At 46.4% G+C, this 19,208-nt stretch overlaps 3 protein-coding genes across 8 annotated transcripts; all 3 read left to right on the plus strand.

Moving 5' to 3' along the window:
• The first annotated feature begins 48 nt into the window (after nt 1-48).
• Nucleotides 49-3,559, plus strand: si:ch211-227n13.3 (serine/threonine-protein kinase PRP4 homolog). 5 transcript variants are annotated; one of them, XM_035635902.2, is made up of 6 exons: nt 49-389; nt 889-977; nt 1,128-1,615; nt 2,375-2,450; nt 2,666-2,788; nt 2,876-3,559. In XM_035635902.2, exons 2-6 carry the CDS (start codon nt 889-891, stop codon nt 3,288-3,290), a joined length of 1,191 nt encoding a protein of 396 aa, XP_035491795.1. In that variant the 5' UTR covers nt 49-389; the 3' UTR covers nt 3,291-3,559. The 5 variants fall into 5 exon arrangements, with proteins under 5 accessions (XP_035491795.1, XP_035491797.1, XP_035491799.1 ...); XM_035635904.2 differs by having other exon boundaries at nt 2,885-3,559; XM_035635906.2 differs by having other exon boundaries at nt 1,128-1,378.
• LOC118311777 (C-X-C chemokine receptor type 4-like) lies at nt 3,239-8,665 on the plus strand. 2 transcript variants are annotated; one of them, XM_035635909.2, is made up of 4 exons: nt 3,239-3,372; nt 5,909-6,123; nt 6,259-6,542; nt 7,801-8,665. In XM_035635909.2, exons 2-4 carry the CDS (start codon nt 5,978-5,980, stop codon nt 8,394-8,396), a joined length of 1,026 nt encoding a protein of 341 aa, XP_035491802.1. In that variant the 5' UTR covers nt 3,239-3,372; nt 5,909-5,977; the 3' UTR covers nt 8,397-8,665. The 2 variants fall into 2 exon arrangements, with proteins under 2 accessions (XP_035491802.1, XP_035491801.1); XM_035635908.2 differs by lacking the exon at nt 3,239-3,372 and adding an exon at nt 4,960-5,782.
• A 4,803-nt stretch (nt 8,666-13,468) lies between these two features.
• On the plus strand, nt 13,469-19,139 carry mcm6 (minichromosome maintenance complex component 6). The gene is made up of 18 exons (XM_035635875.2): nt 13,469-13,709; nt 13,877-14,023; nt 14,187-14,297; nt 14,509-14,596; nt 14,713-14,874; nt 14,985-15,150; nt 15,255-15,403; nt 15,644-15,794; nt 15,887-16,028; nt 16,288-16,429; nt 16,521-16,628; nt 16,863-17,018; nt 17,179-17,307; nt 17,425-17,589; nt 17,905-18,034; nt 18,149-18,334; nt 18,434-18,573; nt 18,660-19,139. The coding sequence occupies exons 1-18, from the start codon at nt 13,612-13,614 to the stop codon at nt 18,768-18,770; spliced, it is 2,481 nt and encodes an 826-aa protein (XP_035491768.1). The 5' UTR covers nt 13,469-13,611; the 3' UTR covers nt 18,771-19,139.
• Nucleotides 19,140-19,208: the final 69 nt, after the last annotated feature.

A 19,208-nucleotide genomic window follows, 5' to 3' on the forward strand; every position in this document is an offset into this window, starting at 1 on the left:
TTCTTGCTTAATCTGATCAATTGCTAACCCTAACCCTTGTCAAGAAATAGTTGAGATCTCGCTCTCGACACAGACACAGAGAGTATGCCCGGTATGGACAAAGATGAACAGCCCACTTCATAATTGAAGTAACACAGAGAAAGATATAAAATCTCTAATGTGTAATACATGTAGTGGTAGGTGAACAGCAGTCGCCTTCGTCCCTGTCGTTCCGACGCTTGACCAGCAGGTGGCGGTGACGAGCCACGTTCTGTCCACGACAGCAGTAGAAGAAGCGTCTTGATCTGCAGAGCGCGCTTCTTCAGGTCGGTCGGTCGGTCGGCAACAATAATAAAACAACCTGAGCCCCGCGAGCTCACCGCTTTGACACGGGACGAGTTTGTTAACAAGTAAGCACCTCGCTGTTTTTGATAGTTTTTCAAGCTAAACAGCTGTCGAGTGAAAACATGCGAAACCACGTAAACTGTGAACGACCCCCCGAGGCCAAGTCAAGTTTTAAAGCGTCCGCGGGTCGAGTTTCAGGCCGGAGGGTTGTTTGTTGTTTAGTTTGGTCTGGTTAGCTTAGCTTAACTCAGCCGGGCGGCTAACAACGAGCTTAAAGGCAACATTCGTGATCCACGGATTATGGTCGTGGTCGCGTCCTCCATCGTCACCTTGTGATGACGTGTTGCGGAAGAGGTCTCGTGTAAAAACAACAGTGTGAGGTTTCCTTGGTGGTCAGTTGTGCTGAACAACTACATGTTGTGGATGTGAAGTGGTGTCAGTCCAGACTGAGGGGACAGGGGTGTGTTCGATCACAGTGCTGCTAATGTGCCCACTGATCATTCTGTTCGTTCAGCACCTCACATCCAAAAAAAGAGCACATTTCTAACACTGTGTTGTCCTCAGATGTACAGGCCTGCACCTGACAGTGGATCTGAGGTAGATGGCTTGGAGTCATTCATTCAGTCAGTGTCTGTAAGAGTAGAGTATTTCAGGTACGACTCTGTGAAACTTAAAAAAAAAATAAAAATCCAGCCTGTGGAAAAAAATGACTCGAGTTAAGCCCTGCTCCTTAAATGATCATGTAATAATGTGCTGCACTTCACAGTCATCACAGATTTGTCACCGTTTGCTCCCCGACGCAGGTCGCTCGAGTATTGTGTGAAGTGGAAGAAGTCCATGTATCCCCAACGCTCGTCCAGGCCGAGGAGGCCCTCGGAGAAGAACCCGCTGAGAAGTTCCAGCCCTGAAGAAGAAGAGGACGTGAAGTTGAGGGGAAGGAGACGGAGGGCGGGGCAGAGGACGACCAACGCTAGCAGGGGCGTGGTCAATACAGACGAGGGGAGCAACCGTGACATGATCGACGCCATCGATGACGCACAATACGGCAAGCGTGGTGCGGAGGAGGAGGAGGCGGACGGAAAGTTTGTAGAGGTAGCCGACAAAGGAGTGGATGAGTCAGATGAAGACTGTGACTCTGTGAACAGCAGCATCTGCTCCGGCCCCTCCATCTTACATCCCACCACTCACAACACACGGGTGCCATCGCAGAACTTGTGCTCGCCCTGTCGGGAGATGTACAAGAAGGCGAAGGCGACGAGAGCACCGATCAAAGACAAACTCTTAGACAACGGTGTGTGTGTGTGTGTGTGTGTGTGTGTGTGTGTGTGTGTGTGTGTGTGTGTGTGTGTGTGTGTGTGTGTGTGTGTGTGTGTGTGTGTGTGTGTGTGTGTGTGTGTGTGTGTGTGTGTGTGTGTGTGTGCGTGCGTGTGCGCGTGTGCGCATGAGTGAAATTGTAATTTCCGTGAAGGGAAATTTGGTTGCTGCTACAGCAAGTACACAGAAAATAATATTTTGAAAACAACTAGGGCTGGGACTAACGAGTATTTTCATAATTGGTTAATCTGTCGATTACCTTCACGATTAATCGATTAGTTGTGTGGTCCAAAACAAGTCATGAAATTGTGAAAAATGTTGATCGTGTGTCCTCGAACCCCAAGATGGTGTTTTGTTTTGTCCACACACCAAAGATATTCAATTTACTGTCACAGAGGAGCAAAGAAACCAGAACATATTCACATTTAAGAAGCTGAAATCAGAGAATTTTTACTTTTTTCTTTCATAAAATCTACATGAACCTATTATATTAAAAACTGAATCGATTATTAAAATAGTTGGCGATTAATTTAGTAATCGATTACTTATCTTTGGTGTGCCATGTATTTGCTATATGACATAGCAGCTTGAGTTATAAATAATTACATGTTTTAAATGTTTATTTTAAGGAACTGCCTGAAAAAAAAGTGATATATTTTTTTAAATATTTCGGCACATGCAGGATTGGTTCATATTCAAAAATGTTTGAACTCTCTTTTGTTTTATTTTTCTTTAGATCCCAAGTCGCTGACATGTGACCAGTGGGTCCTGATCAAAAAGTGGAGACCCCGAAGGCGGCCTGATGCAAGAGGGTAAGACGCCTTCTGTGTGTGTGTGTGTGTGTGTGTGTGTGTGTGTGTGTGTGTGTGTGTGTGTGTGTGTGTGTGTGTGTGTGTGTGTGTGTGTGTGTGTGTGTGTGTGTGTGTGTGTGTGTGTGTGTGTGTGTGTGTGTGTGTGTAAGATTTCAGATTTTACGCTGGAACACCAGACTCCAAGCTAATTCACACGCCCCCTCCATATTTGTCAGGAACCTTTTGATCCACGTGAAGCTGGTGAAGAAAAGACTCAGGAAAGGAGTGACGCAGATTGAGCAAAATAAGAGAGAGAGCGAGTCATTAGCCTGCTCGAGGCTGCACACTTTTCTACGGAGGTGATGCTTCTTAACAACGCACATTTGCCATTGTAGCAACGCTGGGCGGTCCGCTGACATCAATGACATTCATGTGATTTGTGTCAGGAACCTCAGGCGTTGTGTCCAAGCGCCAGTGAAAAAGGAGAGGAAGATGAACAAGAGGAGAAAGAGGCCAAGAGATGATTCCCAGGGTACTCGTGTTGCTAAGCAGCAGCGTCTTCACGGCCACAGTCGCCGCCAAAGCAATAGTAAGGGCCGTGCTCATGATGGCGACATCCACCCGACCAGCAGTCGCAGTCGCAGCAGCAGCCCTGCTACTGAGACTTGTAGCGATCAAAAAATCGACAATCAAGCAGACACATGCGTGACCAAGTTGATTCCCTGCACAGTCAATCTGGAGAAAATGGAGGCCAAAGATCCCCCCAGCAGGCCGAAAACCCCGAAGATGTCTAGTGGATTCAGAGGCCTACTCGCCCAGCTGCGCAACAACAGCAGCATGATCGTCAAAGAAACACATTAGGGAGGCGCCTCTGGTTTCCTCCAAACCCGTTCTAACAGCTACAGCGTCTGGGTGCTGATGCAGCTACTTCTTGTGTTGCCAGGTTGGTTTTCGGTGTTATCTCGTCTGGCTTTGTTCTCCTCTGTAAATAATTCTTGTCACATACCTGGAGTTTATTGACAAACACCATTGCAGTTTATGTGCACATTTATTTATCTTAAATTTCAATATACCATTTATTTAAAGTTGTACAAAACTAGATGACTAAATAAATGTGTGCTGTTGTTGTACATTCATGTTTTTTTTAAATTATTCCTATGAAAGGTCTTTTTCACGCTGCCATCACCGGGAGCACTATGCAAACACTTTGATTAAGATCACGCCATAAGTGTGTCCCAACTCCAAACTAAATACTAATTCTGAGCAGGTTTACAGTGTGTCTTTACACAGGACAAGTGACAAAATTTAAAAAAAGTATAGATATTAGTTAAACTATCTGCACACTAATACACCTTTTTTTCGAGTGTGCTAATGAGGGAGCCCCTTTTTCCCCACAATGCAATGCCCAAAGTAAACGGGGGAGCTGCAAATAGTAAAGTGTTGACCTCATTCATACTCAGTGCAAACAAAAAATGATTCTAAAGATTAAATGTGGTTCCTGCTGTGACCAGTAGGTCTTATGGGATTTGGGGTCACAGTCATTTCTACCAAAACACAAGTACACTCGATGATAGAATATATGCTGGAACCAACTTGTGCATGGAGGCCATATTCTGAAAATAAGAGTAAAGGATATTTGTTTCTCTAGACTCCTCCTTTTAAAAGTCCACATGGTGGCGCCACTTCTCTTCATAGTCATAATCACACTTTGATCAGTGTCCAAGTATATAAAGAATTCAATTCTGCTTTTTGTTAGCTCTCAGTGTGCGTACACACAATGCAAAGAACACACCCAAGGCACATGTACAGGGTTACAAACAGTGCAAGGGTTTTTTCCTTTTAAGATGTAGTGATATGATTATTAACATTACCATGTGGCGTCCCAGCGAGCCAGTGGATCTGCTACATCTACACAAAATGCAGCTAATGTATTTATGTGAACCTGTTAAAGGCTAAAGGAAGACCAGTGCCGGCGTCTGGGTCCGAGAAGCGAGTTGTATAGATTAATTTGGCAGAGGATAAACCAGGCGAACAGGTCTTCAAAAAAACACCAAAAAAACCCCACCAGTCAGTGTTCCAGATTTGAGCAGTTTTACACAACAATGTTGTTTCTGAGATTGCTGTGCTGATAGCAGTGAATGTGGAGGAAGGGTGGGGAAAATGAGACAGATAAGGGGCCCAGGCTCTGCTGTTTTCTTACGGGATTAGTGCCTCGGGAGAGGATGGATGGGGATTTACAGTCAGAGCTGCTTGTGTCAAACTAGGAAATGCGTCTGCTGACTGACTCAGCATTACACACACGGGGATATGGATTTGAGTTAAAATACATAGATCTTTAAGGTAACTTTTAAAAATAGAATTGAAATGAACTGGTGAAATACCAACTGCCCATTACGTTCCATCTAGCAGCTCATGTTTGTTGCTTTAACGTGTAGTGGAAACTGTAAATGTTTGAGCAGGAAACAATTTTGAGACAGAATCTGATTAGGCTGCCGCATTAAAGTGAAGAAAATAAAGTTTTATCATTTATTTAAAGATATATATAATGAATTCACTCAAGACAAAATAAGGACATAGAATACCAATTGATAAATTGCCAATTGTCATTTTTTTCTTATTATTTTTTATCATTATTTAAATTCCAATCAATTCATTCAGAAATTTTTTTTTAATTGGTCAATTTAACCACAGCACATGGTAGAGCCTCCGGAGGGATGTGCTCTTGATCACATCGTTGTTGAAACATGACAGAATTTGACGCACTGCACACACACTGATGGTCCGTTGACAGTGAAAGGTCAGGGTGAGTCTTGATAATCATCTCATGTACACTCGCAACATGTCCTGCTCCTTCTCCTTCTTCATCTCTTTCTTCTTCTCCCCGCGTCTGTGTCGCCTTCTCATGCACGTTCATGCCGACAGTACACGCCTGCTGGACTCACACAAGACACGTGACGCAAATAAAACAAGTGTTTTCACACTCCACTTAAAGAGCTGAGACTCTTGCTTCTCCAGACACACAAACACGTTGTTTGATTCTCATCATCATACATTTCTATTGCCAATAGGTCCTGATTATCACAAACCAAAGGTCTCAGGGCCAAAACAATTCAAGCAGAACGCACACACGCGCACACACGCACAGAAACACAACAGAGTATCCTGTGATAGAACCACTATCAGCACCTGACACCTCGAAAACAGGAAAAACGTTTCAGCAGGAACACAGATGTGCTGGAGTGTTTAGGGGAGGGGCATGAACACAGCTATAAAACCCCTCTGGAGAGAAGTCTGTCTCAACTTCACTCTGCTGAGAAACGAGCGGGACTGTCTCCGTCATGTCGTACTACGAGGTAAGGTTGGTGCGGTCACGCATGGGAGTTCTATTGGCAATACACAAATCTGTGTTTTAGGATGGGATCTGTGTCGCCCCTTCCCCTCCGCTCCATAATCACTGTCATCCGTCCTCTTGCCTCCAGCATATCCTCTTGGACTACGACTCAAATGATACGGGTTCGGGTTCTGGTTCTGGTTCTGGTGAGCTGGGGATGGATCTGCAGGAGCCCTGCCAGGTGGAACACGTGATGACCTCTGAGCTTCAGCAGGTCTTCTTGCCCGTGGTCTACGCGCTCATCTTCACCCTGGGCATCACCGGAAATGGCCTGGTCGTCTTCGTGCTGGGCTGCCAGCGCAGGTGAGGGGACGGGTGGGAGGGCTGGGCGGTCTCGATGAGCTTTTGACTTCAGTGAATTTCTTGGCATTCGTGACCTTGAGGGGTTTTGGCTATAACTGTAATAATAACGATAATAACTCGTGTGTTTCTATACAGGTCCAAATGCAGCCTCACAGACCGGTACCGCCTCCATCTCTCAGCTGCCGACCTCCTCTTTGTCCTGGCACTGCCCTTCTGGGCCGTGGATGCCGCCCTGAACGACTGGCGCTTCGGGCCGGCCACCTGCATCGGCGTGCAAGTTATCTACACCGTGAACCTGTACGGCAGCGTGCTCATCCTGGCATTCATCAGCCTGGACCGCTACCTGGCGGTGGTCCGAGCCACAGATACCAACACCGGTGGGCTGAGGCAGCTGCTGGCACACAGACTGGTGTATGTAGGTGAGTGCGGAAAGATGGATTCATTAAATCCTCTCCTCTCCTCTCTTCTTCCCTCGTCTCCTCTCCTCTCTTCTTTCCGCCTCTCTTCTTCCCTCCTCTCCTCTCCTCTCTTCTTTCCTCCTCTCCTCTCCCCTCCTCTCCTCTCCTCTCCTCTCTTCTTCCCTCCTCTCCTCTCCTCTCCTCTCTTCTTCCCTCCTCTCCTCTCCTCTCCTTTCTTCTTCCCTCCTCTCCTCTCCTCTCTTCTTTCCTCCTCTCCTCTCCTCTCTTCTTTCCTCCTCTCCTCTCCTCTCCTTTCTTCTTCCCTCCTCTCCTCTCCTCTCTTCTTCCCTCCTCTCCTCTCTTCTTTCCTCCTCTCCTCTCCCCTCCTCTCTTCTTTCCTCCTCTCCTCTCCTCTCTTCTTCCCTCCTCTCCTCTCCTTTCTTCTTCCCTCCTCTCCTCTCCTCTCTTCTTTCCTCCTCTCCTCTTCCCTCCTCTCCTCTCTTCTTCCCTCCTCTCCTCTCCTCTCTTCTTTCCTCCTCTCCTCTCCTCTCTTCTTCCCTCCTCTCCTCTCCTCTCCTTTCTTCTTCCCTCCTCTCCTCTCCTCTCTTCTTTCCTCCTCTCCTCTCCCCTCCTCTCCTCTCTTCTTTCCTCCTCTCCTCTCCCCTCCTCTCTTCTTTCCTCCTCTCCTCTCCCCTCCTCTCTTCTTTCCTCCTCTCCTCTCCTCTCTTCTTCCCTCCTCTCCTCTCCTCTCTTCTTTCCTCCTCTCCTCTCCCCTCCTCTCCTCTCTTCTTTCCTCCTCTCCTCTTCCCTCCTCTCCTCTCTTCTTCCCTCCTCTCCTCTCCTCTCTTCTTTCCTCCTCTCCTCTCCTCTCTTCTTCCCTCCTCTCCTCTCCTCTCCCCTCCTCTCTTCTTTCCTCCTCTCCTCTCCCCTCCTCTCCTCTCCTCTCTTCTTTCCTCCTCTCCTCTCTTCTTTCCTCCTCTCCTCTTCCCTCCTCTCCTCTCTTCTTCCCTCCTCTCCTCTCCTCTCTTCTTTCCTCCTCTCCTCTCCTCTCTTCTCCCCTCCTCTCCTCTCCTCTCCCCTCCTCTCCTCTTCCCTCCTCTCCTCTCTTCTTCCCTCCTCTCCTCTCCTCTCTTCTTTCCTCCTCTCCTCTCCTCTCTTCTCCCCTCCTCTCCTCTCCTCTCCCCTCCTCTCTTCTTCCCTCCTCTCGTCTCCTCTCCTGCCCCCTCCTCTCCTATCTTCACACAGTCCATGATGTCTTTTTCATGTCTTCCTCCCTCAGGTGCCTGGTTGCCTGCTGGTCTGTTGGCAGTGCCAGACATGATATTTGCCAGGACTCAGGAAGGAGGAGAGGGGGCCACTCTGTGTCAGCGGTTCTACCCAGCAGACAATGCTCCTCTCTGGGTGGCAGTGTTCCACCTGCAGCTGGTCCTCGTGGGTCTGGTGATCCCCGGCCTAGTGCTGCTGGTGTGCTACTGCGTCATCGTCACCAGGCTGACCCGGGGCCCGCTGGGGGGCCAGCGGCAGAAGCGGCGAGCGGTCAGGACCACCATCGCGTTGGTGCTCTGCTTCTTCGTGTGCTGGCTGCCCTATGGGGCGGGCATCTCCGTGGACGCCCTGCTGCGCCTGGAGGTCCTGCCCCGCAGCTGCAGCCTGGAGGCTGTCCTTGGCGTGTGGCTGGCGGTGGCTGAGCCCATGGCGTTCTCACACTGCTGCCTGAACCCACTGCTCTATGCCTTCCTGGGTGCCGGGTTTAAGAGTTCAGCCCGCAGAGCCCTCACTCTGAGCCGGGCCTCCAGTTTGAAGATTTTGCCACGAAGAAGAACTGGGGCCTCCACGACCACAGAATCAGAGTCCTCCAGTTTACATTCCAGCTAGTGTTGACCTGCGCTGTTGGGTGTGTGTGTGTGTGGTGTATATACTGTTATTTGTGTGTGTGTGTGTGCATGTGTGTGTGTGTGTGTGTGTGTGTGTGTTTACACAAAGTATGTTGTATCTGAGAAGATGAGGAGCAGTCTGCTGGCCCACGACTCGTCCTCTCCCTCATCGTGGGGGTTTTTCTCTTGTAAATATTGCTTTAAAAAAGTTTTCAGTTCTGGCGTGTTTGTACCGTTTTGCACATGTTTGTAATAAAATGAAAAAAACAACCCATGTTTGTGAAAGTGGCTTTCATTACGAGCTGTGTTTCTTGCTTCCTAAGTGAAACAGAGTTAACTCCTGGATTCAATATTAACCACTCAGTCACAACAACCACACTCTCTCAGATACGGTAGATATCAATAAAACCCAAATTACACTAATAATAATTTAGTCTCTAATCAACCAAGCTAATGAAACACATTTCAGCTTTATCAGAAGAAAACACACTGAACAGGAACAGGAAAGGTGGAATCGGAAGAACAACAAACCCAGATCAAATTAAATTGGTTAATGAATGAATTTTCATTAATGTTCGATGTGTATGTGGGGACAGAGGTGGTGATTGACGGGGAAGGTTTTATGGGAAAGAAATTTCATGGGATGAAATCATTTGATAGTGCAATGTCTTATATTCACAGACAATCGAGCGCCTGCCAGCTGAACCAACTGATCCGGAGCATGAACATGAACAAGGTTTGTCCGAGAAATGAAACTGTGCTGAATGGAAATGCAATGTGTGATAACCAGGTGTGTCTGACTCACACACATTAGTGAGTGTGTGTGAGTGTGTGTGTTTGTGTGTCAAAGTGAGGGTGTGTGTCGTCGTGTCAAGTGTTTTCACGGTGCAGGTTAGATTTGTGTTGATGATATAAACAGTTTGCTTCCTCTATATGTGAGACAGGAGACAGCACGGGGGTTAAGAGGTCCATTTTTCCAGTACTTCAATGCACACACACACACACACACACACACACACACACACGCACACACACACACACAAAATGCGCTTCCCACATACCTACTTCCACTTGGAAGTGAGAGAAACAGAAGCTGGAAGTTTACTGTGTCCCGTTTCCTGGAGCAGAGAGGAGGAGGAGGATGAAGAGGAGAGTTGTGAGAGAGACAAAGAGGAAGAATAGTGTAACTCACTGCCACGGTTAGTCCCGGCTTCAGTCACACTGTGACTAACTGTGAGCGTCACGGTCACGTATGTGCCCACATGGTTGTATGTGTAGAAAAAGATGTCAAAAAATAACCTACCTGTTACCTGTTTGTATGTTGAGCTCTGTCTCCTTCTCTGTTATGTACACATACACGCACACGCACGCACACACACACACACAGACACACACACAATTCTCTTCTATTCATAGTGTATTCAAAACAGGAAAGACTTCCTGCAGCTCATTTTAGGAAAAACAAGCAGTTAAAACAATCAAACGGCACTCACCAGCACAGAGAGCTGCGGCGAAGGAGATCAGTTCAATCATGAAGACATTAAGGAGACTGTCGAAGGCCACTCAAGGCTTCTTATCCAGCGTCACCAGTGCCCAGGCACAATACAGTAAATCAGTCCAGTATTAAAAATCTACACCATCAAACCCTGCACCCTCTGTCCTGTTTAATACAAAACACCAAAACAGAAAATATATAGTAGCTACACAGACCAAACCGAATGGCTTTCTCAGTTTCATCTGCCCTTCGGTGGGTCAGTCCAGAGTGAAATATGCCAATATCTATTAGATGTATTGGCAACATTGAAACATGAAACATGAAACATTTGTGTCGATGTTCAAGGTCCCCAGAGGCTGAACAACAGCTTCCCCTGACATTTCCTCAGCACAACCACGACCACGTTTGTGCTTTTTAAAAGAAATGTCTCAACAACTATGGGATCGATTGATCCTCGATGACAGGCATACAGATGCTGACATTTATGTTCCCTTATGGACCCTTCGTTCTATTCATCAAGCACCATCCGATCGAAATGTTCGACCTTTTCCAAAACTTTGGTTTAATCATCCAGAACCAATGAAATTGACATCTGGTGTACTTTGTATGTAAGATGTTACAATTACAAATATTAGTACAGTGACATATTTCTTTTCATTCCTTGCAACATAATTTTATTTGAATGTGCAGAGGTTTTGGTGCTAACTTTCAGACTTATTTGGGAAAGTTTACGTCAATATTATTTGACAGTGTTGGCACTTTTTTTAATAAAATAAGTTTCCAGACTCTCAAAAATGTTTTAGTGAAGGCTTCATGTTCAATGTTGGGTTCCAGTTGTTTGCGGTTTACAATCCATGAGCCACAAACATCAGCAAACACTTGGTCCTCCCAGGTGATGCTCAGGCACATCTGTGTTGCTCAGTTTGTACTTGTTTCTTTTTTCCAGATTCAGTCTGGTTTTCAGCAAAGTTAGGTTAAAACCCATCTCTCCTCTCTTCTTTTTCGTATACTGTTGCTCTTCTTACAACTGTTTGTTCCCATCGTCTTGTTTCTCACCTGTTACGTATACGTCTCTCAAGTACTTTTATGCTGTGTATACTTCTGCTTCATTATATTATGAAGGAAAATATTGCATAAAAACCCCCTTCACCAACTTTTATTACACCAATGCTCTTGTGGCGCATTTGTATGACTGTGTGTTAGGGATTGTGCGTGTGTGTACGTGTGTTAAGTATTGTACACGTGTGTGTGTGTGTGTGTGTGTGTGTGTGTGTGTGTGTGTGTGTGTGTGTGTGTATGTGTGTATGTGTGTTTACCTACAGATGGTCAGGTTCCCTCCTCATACTCAGACAAGCTGAGCTTCCTGCCGCTGAACAATCGTGGGAAAGCCAGAGGTCAAGACAAAAGGAGAAATACAGAGGGAGAGAAAGACTGGTCTGCATCCAAATGGCCTGCGATGACTTCCTGCTCAGTTCCTGGTTGGATTCATTCAGTGTGACAGGTGAAACCAATAGCCTGCCAAGAGTGTTTGTCTCACACCTCAGCAGGTGGAGCCGTGAGAACCATGTGGGAACGGAAATAAAAAATATATATCATGGAATAATAGCGTATCGGTGTTTAGCCTACAGATGGTCCTGGGACTTTTTTTCCCCTGTGCGGTTATTCTGCATGGCTGTCCTTTGGGTGCTCCAGATGTCTTTTATCCTAAAAGACTAATAGATTTTTAGAAACCCCCTGCCCCTGAGCAAGGCACTAGCCTCAGAACTGGAGCAACCAACTGCCAACTTCTCTTGAACAGTGAGGATTTCCTTCAACCAATTCAGTAACACTTTACACTGTTTGTAAATGTGTTCAAAACTCACTCAGCTGTGTTGAGCTTGAACGTCTTTCCTTAAACTTGAAAATGGCAGTTTCACGAAAAACTTTTTTGAGTCAAGCTCCACTTACTACATTTTTTTCCAATGCTTTCAGCTGTACCTTATGGTCTCCATCAGCAGATATGAACTTCTCAGTTGTCACTGGGAAAGACAGAAATATATTTATGAATAAATAAATAGACACTTTATTCATGAATATATTGTATGTTAAATATATATGTAAAACAATAATACTTACTATTTGACAAGCAGATCTAAAAGGAATAGATTTTAAACATACTAAAAACATTCATGTTATGTTGCTCGTATTAATTAGTATCAGTGTTTACACACCAGATATGGATATAGTTGACAAATACATTAATTAAAACATTAAATACCCTTATATCTGTTTACAACTACATTATAGTTTCATTATCATCTATTTATTAATTTGAAACTTTTGTTATCAACTGATCACTGAGTATTGTAATGCATTAATGGCCCTGGTGACTGCAGCCATCATAACCACAAGCATATTACTGTGGTGCATCGCTCTGATTACAGCCTCCCCTAGTGGTCATTCAATGTCACTACACTGCACGTTTACAGATACTTCTTCCAGAAAACGTCCGACTGTGTGATGAGACATGAGACTGACAAGATGATCTAACATCTGGGATTGGACAGGTTTTTTTTGGAGCCAGAACACACAGGTTATACAACAAGAACAAAGTACTATGCTGCACACAAAGGTGCGCAGCATTACTATGCTGCACACTTTTGTATAAAGAGTAAAATAGATAGGACACACAAAGCCACACAAATCCAGGGTACATTCAAAAAGGAGGAAAGGAAACGACAACAAAGCTATTCAACCAACAGTCTATATGTAGACATGTATAGCACCAACTCCAGTTGTAGACAATTAGTTCTGTGGGGTCACAAATGTTGCAGATGTTGCACATGAATATGCTGAAGTGTTGGAGCCTGCGGATTCTTAGGTTAACAACCACTATGACAGTATAACAGAAGGAGGCTGTCTACACAGCCCAACCAAAGAGTGACTAACTTCAACGTGGAAACGTTCCCTCACTGTTTTTATTTAATATATATATTTACATAGGCTTAATTTAACTTATTACTTTTAATTTATTTAAATTGGGATTTTAATTCTTTATTAATTCTCCTTTTAATAATATATTGTATTAACCCTTAATTTGTCTCTGGGAATTTGTTTTATCCTCGTATGTATATATATATATATATATATATATATATATATATATATATTCTTATTTTATTTATTTATTTTAATGCAGTGAATCGTGGGTGTAAACCGCCCTCCACTGGTCAGAATGGGGAAGTATATTAAGTATATACTGTCAGTGTTTACAGCTATACATACATGCAACTTATCATTTACTGACAAGTAGTACAAAAAAAACAAGAGTCAGTACCATTAGTAAAACTCTCTAAATGCTGTTCAACCAACTGTTGGATTAACTTGTGAAGAGATGAACACGTGGTGATCTCTCCCTCACTATTTTGTCTTTCTTTGTTGAAGTGCGAAGCAGGAAGCGTGCCGCGGGAGAAGGCGGAAAGAATCTGCGTCAGTCTCCATTTCCCGCCCTTTGATTGGCTGCGAGCCCGAGAACGTTTGCATAGCCACACCGATTGGTCGGCCACGGCGCGCCAAACGTCACGTGGTCCCTCTTTTCGCGCGAAAGCGTCGCTCTGTTGTGAGGAGTCGAGCGTCCACTGTGCTCTCTCTGTGTGTGTGTCTGCGGAGAGGAGCAATTACCAATCCGCGAAACAGCGTCAGTTTCGGAACATTTTTCGTCGCAGTTTGACGGTGATTCAGCATGGACGTTGCTACAGCAACCGCGGAGAACGCCGGGGAGATGGTGAAGGACGAGTTGGCAGAAAAGTGCCAGAAGTTGTTCCAGGCGTTCTTGGAGGAGTAAGTCTGTCCGCGACGCGCGTCACTTTATTGTTGCACATCCGGAACACGAGCTGATCGTGATTATACCTCTTCATTTTTTTATTTATTCTTTATCAGCAACTGTGGTGATCGGTGTGTCGTGTATTAGTCTCCACTATTTCTCATCCGCGTGCGCCCGTGTGCAGGTTTCAGACCGAGGACGGGGAGGTGAAGTATGTCCGGGAGGCCGAGGAGCTGATCAGGCCCGAGAGGAACACGCTGCTGGTCAGCTTCACGGACCTGGAGGGCTTCAACCAGGAGCTGGCTACCACCGTCCAGGAGGAGTACTACAGGTGAGAGTCCCCTCATCATGTTGTTCCCCTGGAGCCTGCGCGTGTCACCAACTGTCACACGGTCCCATTGATAAAGATGGCGTCCTAGTTTATAAGTGCGCTCAGTATTTGGTGTATGGAGACTTCATCTGCGGATTGACATGGAAGTTCCTCTTGTTCTCAGAGTGTACCCCTTCCTCTGTCGGGCGGTGCGCAACTTTGCCCGGGACCATGGGAATGTTCCTCTCAACAAAGAGTTCTACGTCGCCATCGAGGATCTTCCCACCAGACACAAGTGAGACACATGCAACAAGCTCACATCTGTGTTTTCAGTTTGTTGGCGAATACTGCAAATCCAGTGCAGCTGTCCCTGTAGGAATTATATAGTAGCAAAGAATGGATGTTTTCTTATGGTTCTTATCTGTAACAATTATTAAACATCAATGCTTTCCTGTGTGTGTGTGTGTGTGTGTGTGTGTGTGTGTGTGTGTGTGTGTGATATCTAGAATCCGTGAGTTGTCGTCCATGCGTATCGGCACCCTGGTGAGGATCAGTGGTCAGGTGGTGAGGACACATCCGGTTCACCCCGAACTGGTAAGAAACTCTGAGTAACTGACTGGTGGTGTGAGGCGGCGACCAACGAGCGAGACAAACACTGTGGAGCATAAACATGCCGCCGTTGAGCTTGTGCGACTCCTTTGTGGTTTCAGGTGAGCGGCACATTCCTGTGCATGGACTGCCAGGCGTTGGTCAAGGACGTCCCTCAGCAGTTCAAGTACTCGCCACCAACCATCTGCCGAAACCCCGTCTGCAACAACCGCTCCCGCTTCCACCTGGACACACACAAATCCAAGTTCATCGACTTCCAGAAGGTATCCATGAGACGGGACGCACGCGCGTTTTAAATTAGAGGACTGTGTGCAGACGAAAAGCAGCACGGGGCCTGATGTTTTGTGACCGAGTTCAACTCTGTTGTGTTCAGGTGCGTATCCAGGAGACGCAGGCGGAGCTGCCCCGTGGCTCCATCCCTCGCTCCCTGGAGATCGTGTTGAGGGCCGAGGCCGTGGAGACGGCTCAGGCCGGCGACCGCTGCGACTTCACCGGGACCCTCATCGTCGTGCCGGACGTCTCTCAGCTCACCACTCCTGGTATGGTTTTTACTGCACACTTTCAGCCTCCAAATGACAAAAATTATGGGGTTTTTTTTTTTTTTTTTTTACACCTCGATAACTGTTGATGTTTGTTCCTCCAGGTGTGCGAGCAGAGACCAGCACCCGTGTAGGCGGAGGACCCCAGGGCCAAGAGTCGGAGGGTTTGAGAGGACTGAAGGCTCTGGGAGTCCGAGAGCTGTCGTACAGACTGGCCTTCCTGGCCTGCAACGTGGCCCCCACTAACCCACGAGTAAGACCCACACACACCAACACAACACAACACGCACACACACACACACACACACACACACACACACACACACACACACACACACACACGGCAACGGCATTCATCTCCATAAAAAAACGCAAAACTTTTAAAAGGAGTCCGTTGTACGTCATTGTTTCTAACTATCCTGATGATAAAGAAGCAAACAACCTCCAGACATGGCCAGATCTAAATTCCAAATGTGTGTTTTCTTTATTGTAGTTCGGTGGGAAGGAGCTGCGGGAGGAGGAGCAGACTGCGGAGAGCATTAAGAGTCAGATGACGGAGAGGGAGTGGGAGAAAGTGTTTGAGATGAGCCAGGACAAAAACCTGTACCACAACCTGTGCACCAGCCTCTTCCCCACCATCCACGGTCAGTGCCCGAACCTGCGTATTTTAACCTCCAGAGGAACTTTTTACCCAGCGGGTGGATTCTTGTTAAAGTTCTGACGACGTTTGTGACAGGCAACGACGAGGTGAAGCGCGGTGTCCTGCTGATGCTGTTCGGAGGCGTTCCCAAGACGACCATGGAGGGGACCTCGCTGAGAGGAGACATCAACGTCTGCATCGTCGGAGACCCGAGTACTGCCAAGAGCCAGTTCCTCAAGTAAGTAGCAAAACCGCACAGATCATTTGACTTGATAACCATTAAAACGAGACAGTCCTCTATCCACTATGATTAACACAAATTAATTTGTCAGGATTTATTGTTTTTATTGGTCTGTGTAAAATATTTTGGTCGGTGAACTCTGTGTAGTAGATATCCCGTCTTGATTTACTCTCAATGTTGTTGTCAATAATAAAATATAGAACTGAATGTATTTTACTTTTAGTTTTTAATAGTGATTATGAAAATGTGCATACAGGCACGTGGAGGAGTTCAGTCCCAGAGCCGTGTACACCAGCGGCAAAGCCAGCACCGCCGCGGGTCTGACGGCCGCCGTGGTCCGAGACGAGGAGTCGCACGAGTTTGTGATCGAGGCCGGAGCTCTGATGCTGGCTGACAACGTGGGTGACTGGAGTTCTATAAAGGGCAGTGAAGGGCATTTATTAAAGTGCGTGTGCTCACTGGTATTAATAGCCGGAATGATGCTTTCAGGGTGTGTGTTGCATCGATGAGTTTGACAAGATGGACCTGAAGGACCAGGTGGCCATCCATGAAGCCATGGAGCAGCAGACCATCAGCATCACAAAGGCTGGAGTCAAGGTAACGGTCAAAAGTTTGATGATACACACTTTAAAATTAAAGCCGTTTATATGTTCTAGTAAATTTTGCAACACCTCTGTTTAATCAAAAGACACCTTCATGCCCTTTGAAAGACGAGACATGACACACACCATACACAACTGTTATAAACCTTAGGTTTCAATTACCCAGGAGGCCTCTTAGCCATATCTGCAGTACATAACCTGACCCTGTCTCCGTCTCCTTCTCCTCCAGGCCACCCTGAACGCTCGCACATCCATCCTGGCTGCCGCCAACCCCGTGGGCGGGCGCTACGACCGCAGCAAGAGTCTGAAACAGAACGTCAACCTCAGCGCCCCCATCATGAGCCGCTTTGACCTCTTCTTCATCCTGGTGGACGACTGTAACGAGGTAAGAGTCTGTGCACGCATTCTCACAGTGATCATTCATACACTCGTTTTCCCGTTATTTTTATTCCTCATCTGTTACGCCCCATTATTCCGTCCATCCTGTTTCGTAATGCCGACCTGCTTTAGTACTGCGTATCCATCTCTGTGCGCGTGTATCTCAGGTGACGGACTACGCCATCGCCCGACGCATCGTGGACCTACACTCCCGCGTGGCGGAGTCAGTGGACAGACTGTATTCTCTGGATGAGATCCGCAGATATCTGCTCTTTGCTAGGCAGTTCAAACCTAAGGTGTGTGTGTGTGTGTGTGTGTGTGTGTGTGTGTGATCTTTAGTTTCTACCTACACTCGTATCGTCGTTTCAGGTTTCACTATTTTAACACGTGTGTTTTCACTTGTGCGTCTGCAGATCTCAAGCGAATCAGAGGAGTTCATCGTGGAGCAGTACAAGCGTCTCCGCCAGCGCGACGGCTCGGGCGGCGTGTCCAAGTCTGCCTGGAGGATCACGGTGCGACAGCTGGAGAGCATGATCCGCTTGTCGGAGTCCATGGCGCGCATGCACTGCTGTGACGAGGTGCGTACAAGAATTCCCTTTCTGCTCGGCAAGCAGAGAAGTTGCACCAATTGTTGGACCAAAACAGTGACATATTGATGCATAAAGCACAACAAGTGTACATTAAAAACTGGAGCACTATTCAACTGCTGCAGAGTGACTTCAGTCTGCAAATCATCTTTGATAACTTGCCCCGATATCATAAGATGAACCATATATTTTGCTTGAAATTATCTTACCTCATAACCTCAGATCATAAAAAATAAATGAAAATAAAGATTTTATAGTTAACTATCACATGATACATCATGGTGAACATTCTCTTCATATCTCCAGGTGCAGCCCAAACATGTGAAGGAGGCCTTCCGTCTCCTGAACAAGTCCATCATCAGAGTGGAGACGCCAGACATCAACCTGGAGCAGGAGGAGGAACTGGAGGAGGAGGAGGAGGAGCAGCAGGAGGAAGGTACAGTCACACGGTTCAAACACTCCTGGAGATCGATGTACACACTTTACACACATAAATGCACGTGACATCTCTATGATGGACTGATCATCGAATGCAAACGTGTCTGTGCAGGAAACAACATCCCCAACGGAGTGAACGGTGTCAATGGTCACGTTAACGGGATGAACGGCCATGCCGACGGCGTGAACGGCCACGCTGAGCCCAGCAGCCAGGCCAAACCGTCTCTTCGCCTTTCTTTCCCTGAGTACAGACGCATCTCCAACTTGCTCGTCCTGCATCTGCGCAGAGCTGAGGAGGGTAAGAGGTGTTCTTTTTCTTCTTCTCTCCTTCCTGTCTGTGTCTTTATTCATCTACCTCATGATTTATTTATTTTTTATTTCACTGTTCTCTCTGCAGCTGAGGAAGAGGAGGAGCTGAAGAAAAGCGCAGTGGTGAACTGGTACCTGAAGGAGATTGAGTCGGAGATTGACTCAGAGGAGGAGCTGGTCAATAAGAAGGGTCTGATCGAGAAGGTTCTCCACAGGCTGGTGCACTATGTGAGTTAAAAAAAAACCCGGCAGCCGCGAGGTGATATTTTAAAGCAAGTGTTGCCACAACTGACGATGTGCACGTGTCTCTCCAGGATCACATCCTCATCGAGCTGTCCCAGGCGGGGCTGAAGGGCTCCGAGTCTTCGAGCTCGGAGGAAGAGGGCGTTCTGGTCGTCAACCCCAACTACACCCTGGAAGATTAAAACTGTTTTGCCCCCACCCCCCTCCACTTTCACAGCTTTCACAATTATATGATATTAAAACCTTAACAATAAAACCGATGTCCAAGGTGTTGAATATGAATGCTCATATGTTACATACATAGCAGTAGCACTGGAGATGCTGTTAGACTTGTTTTTTGAGTTTAACATCTCTACTGTAAAAAAAGGATTCTGGGGCTCTTAAGGAAAGAAAAAAACAACTTTGTCTTTATCAAAGTGACTTATGTAAATATGCTGCTCTTTCTTTGTTTGTTCGACTCCGTGGTTTCAAGTTATGTCATTTTGTAAAATTATGTGATGGATTGAATTGACTTGTTGGTTAAATAAATAAAATGTTGAGAAAAAAACTAACTTCTGTTTGACTTGAACGTTTTGAGTCTCCCGCAGCAACACTACTAATGTCCACTAGGTGGCAGCAAT

Source organism: Scophthalmus maximus, chromosome 5 (assembly GCF_022379125.1).
Source record: "Scophthalmus maximus strain ysfricsl-2021 chromosome 5, ASM2237912v1, whole genome shotgun sequence".
In the NCBI taxonomy this organism is placed as follows: domain Eukaryota; kingdom Metazoa; phylum Chordata; class Actinopteri; order Pleuronectiformes; family Scophthalmidae; genus Scophthalmus; species Scophthalmus maximus.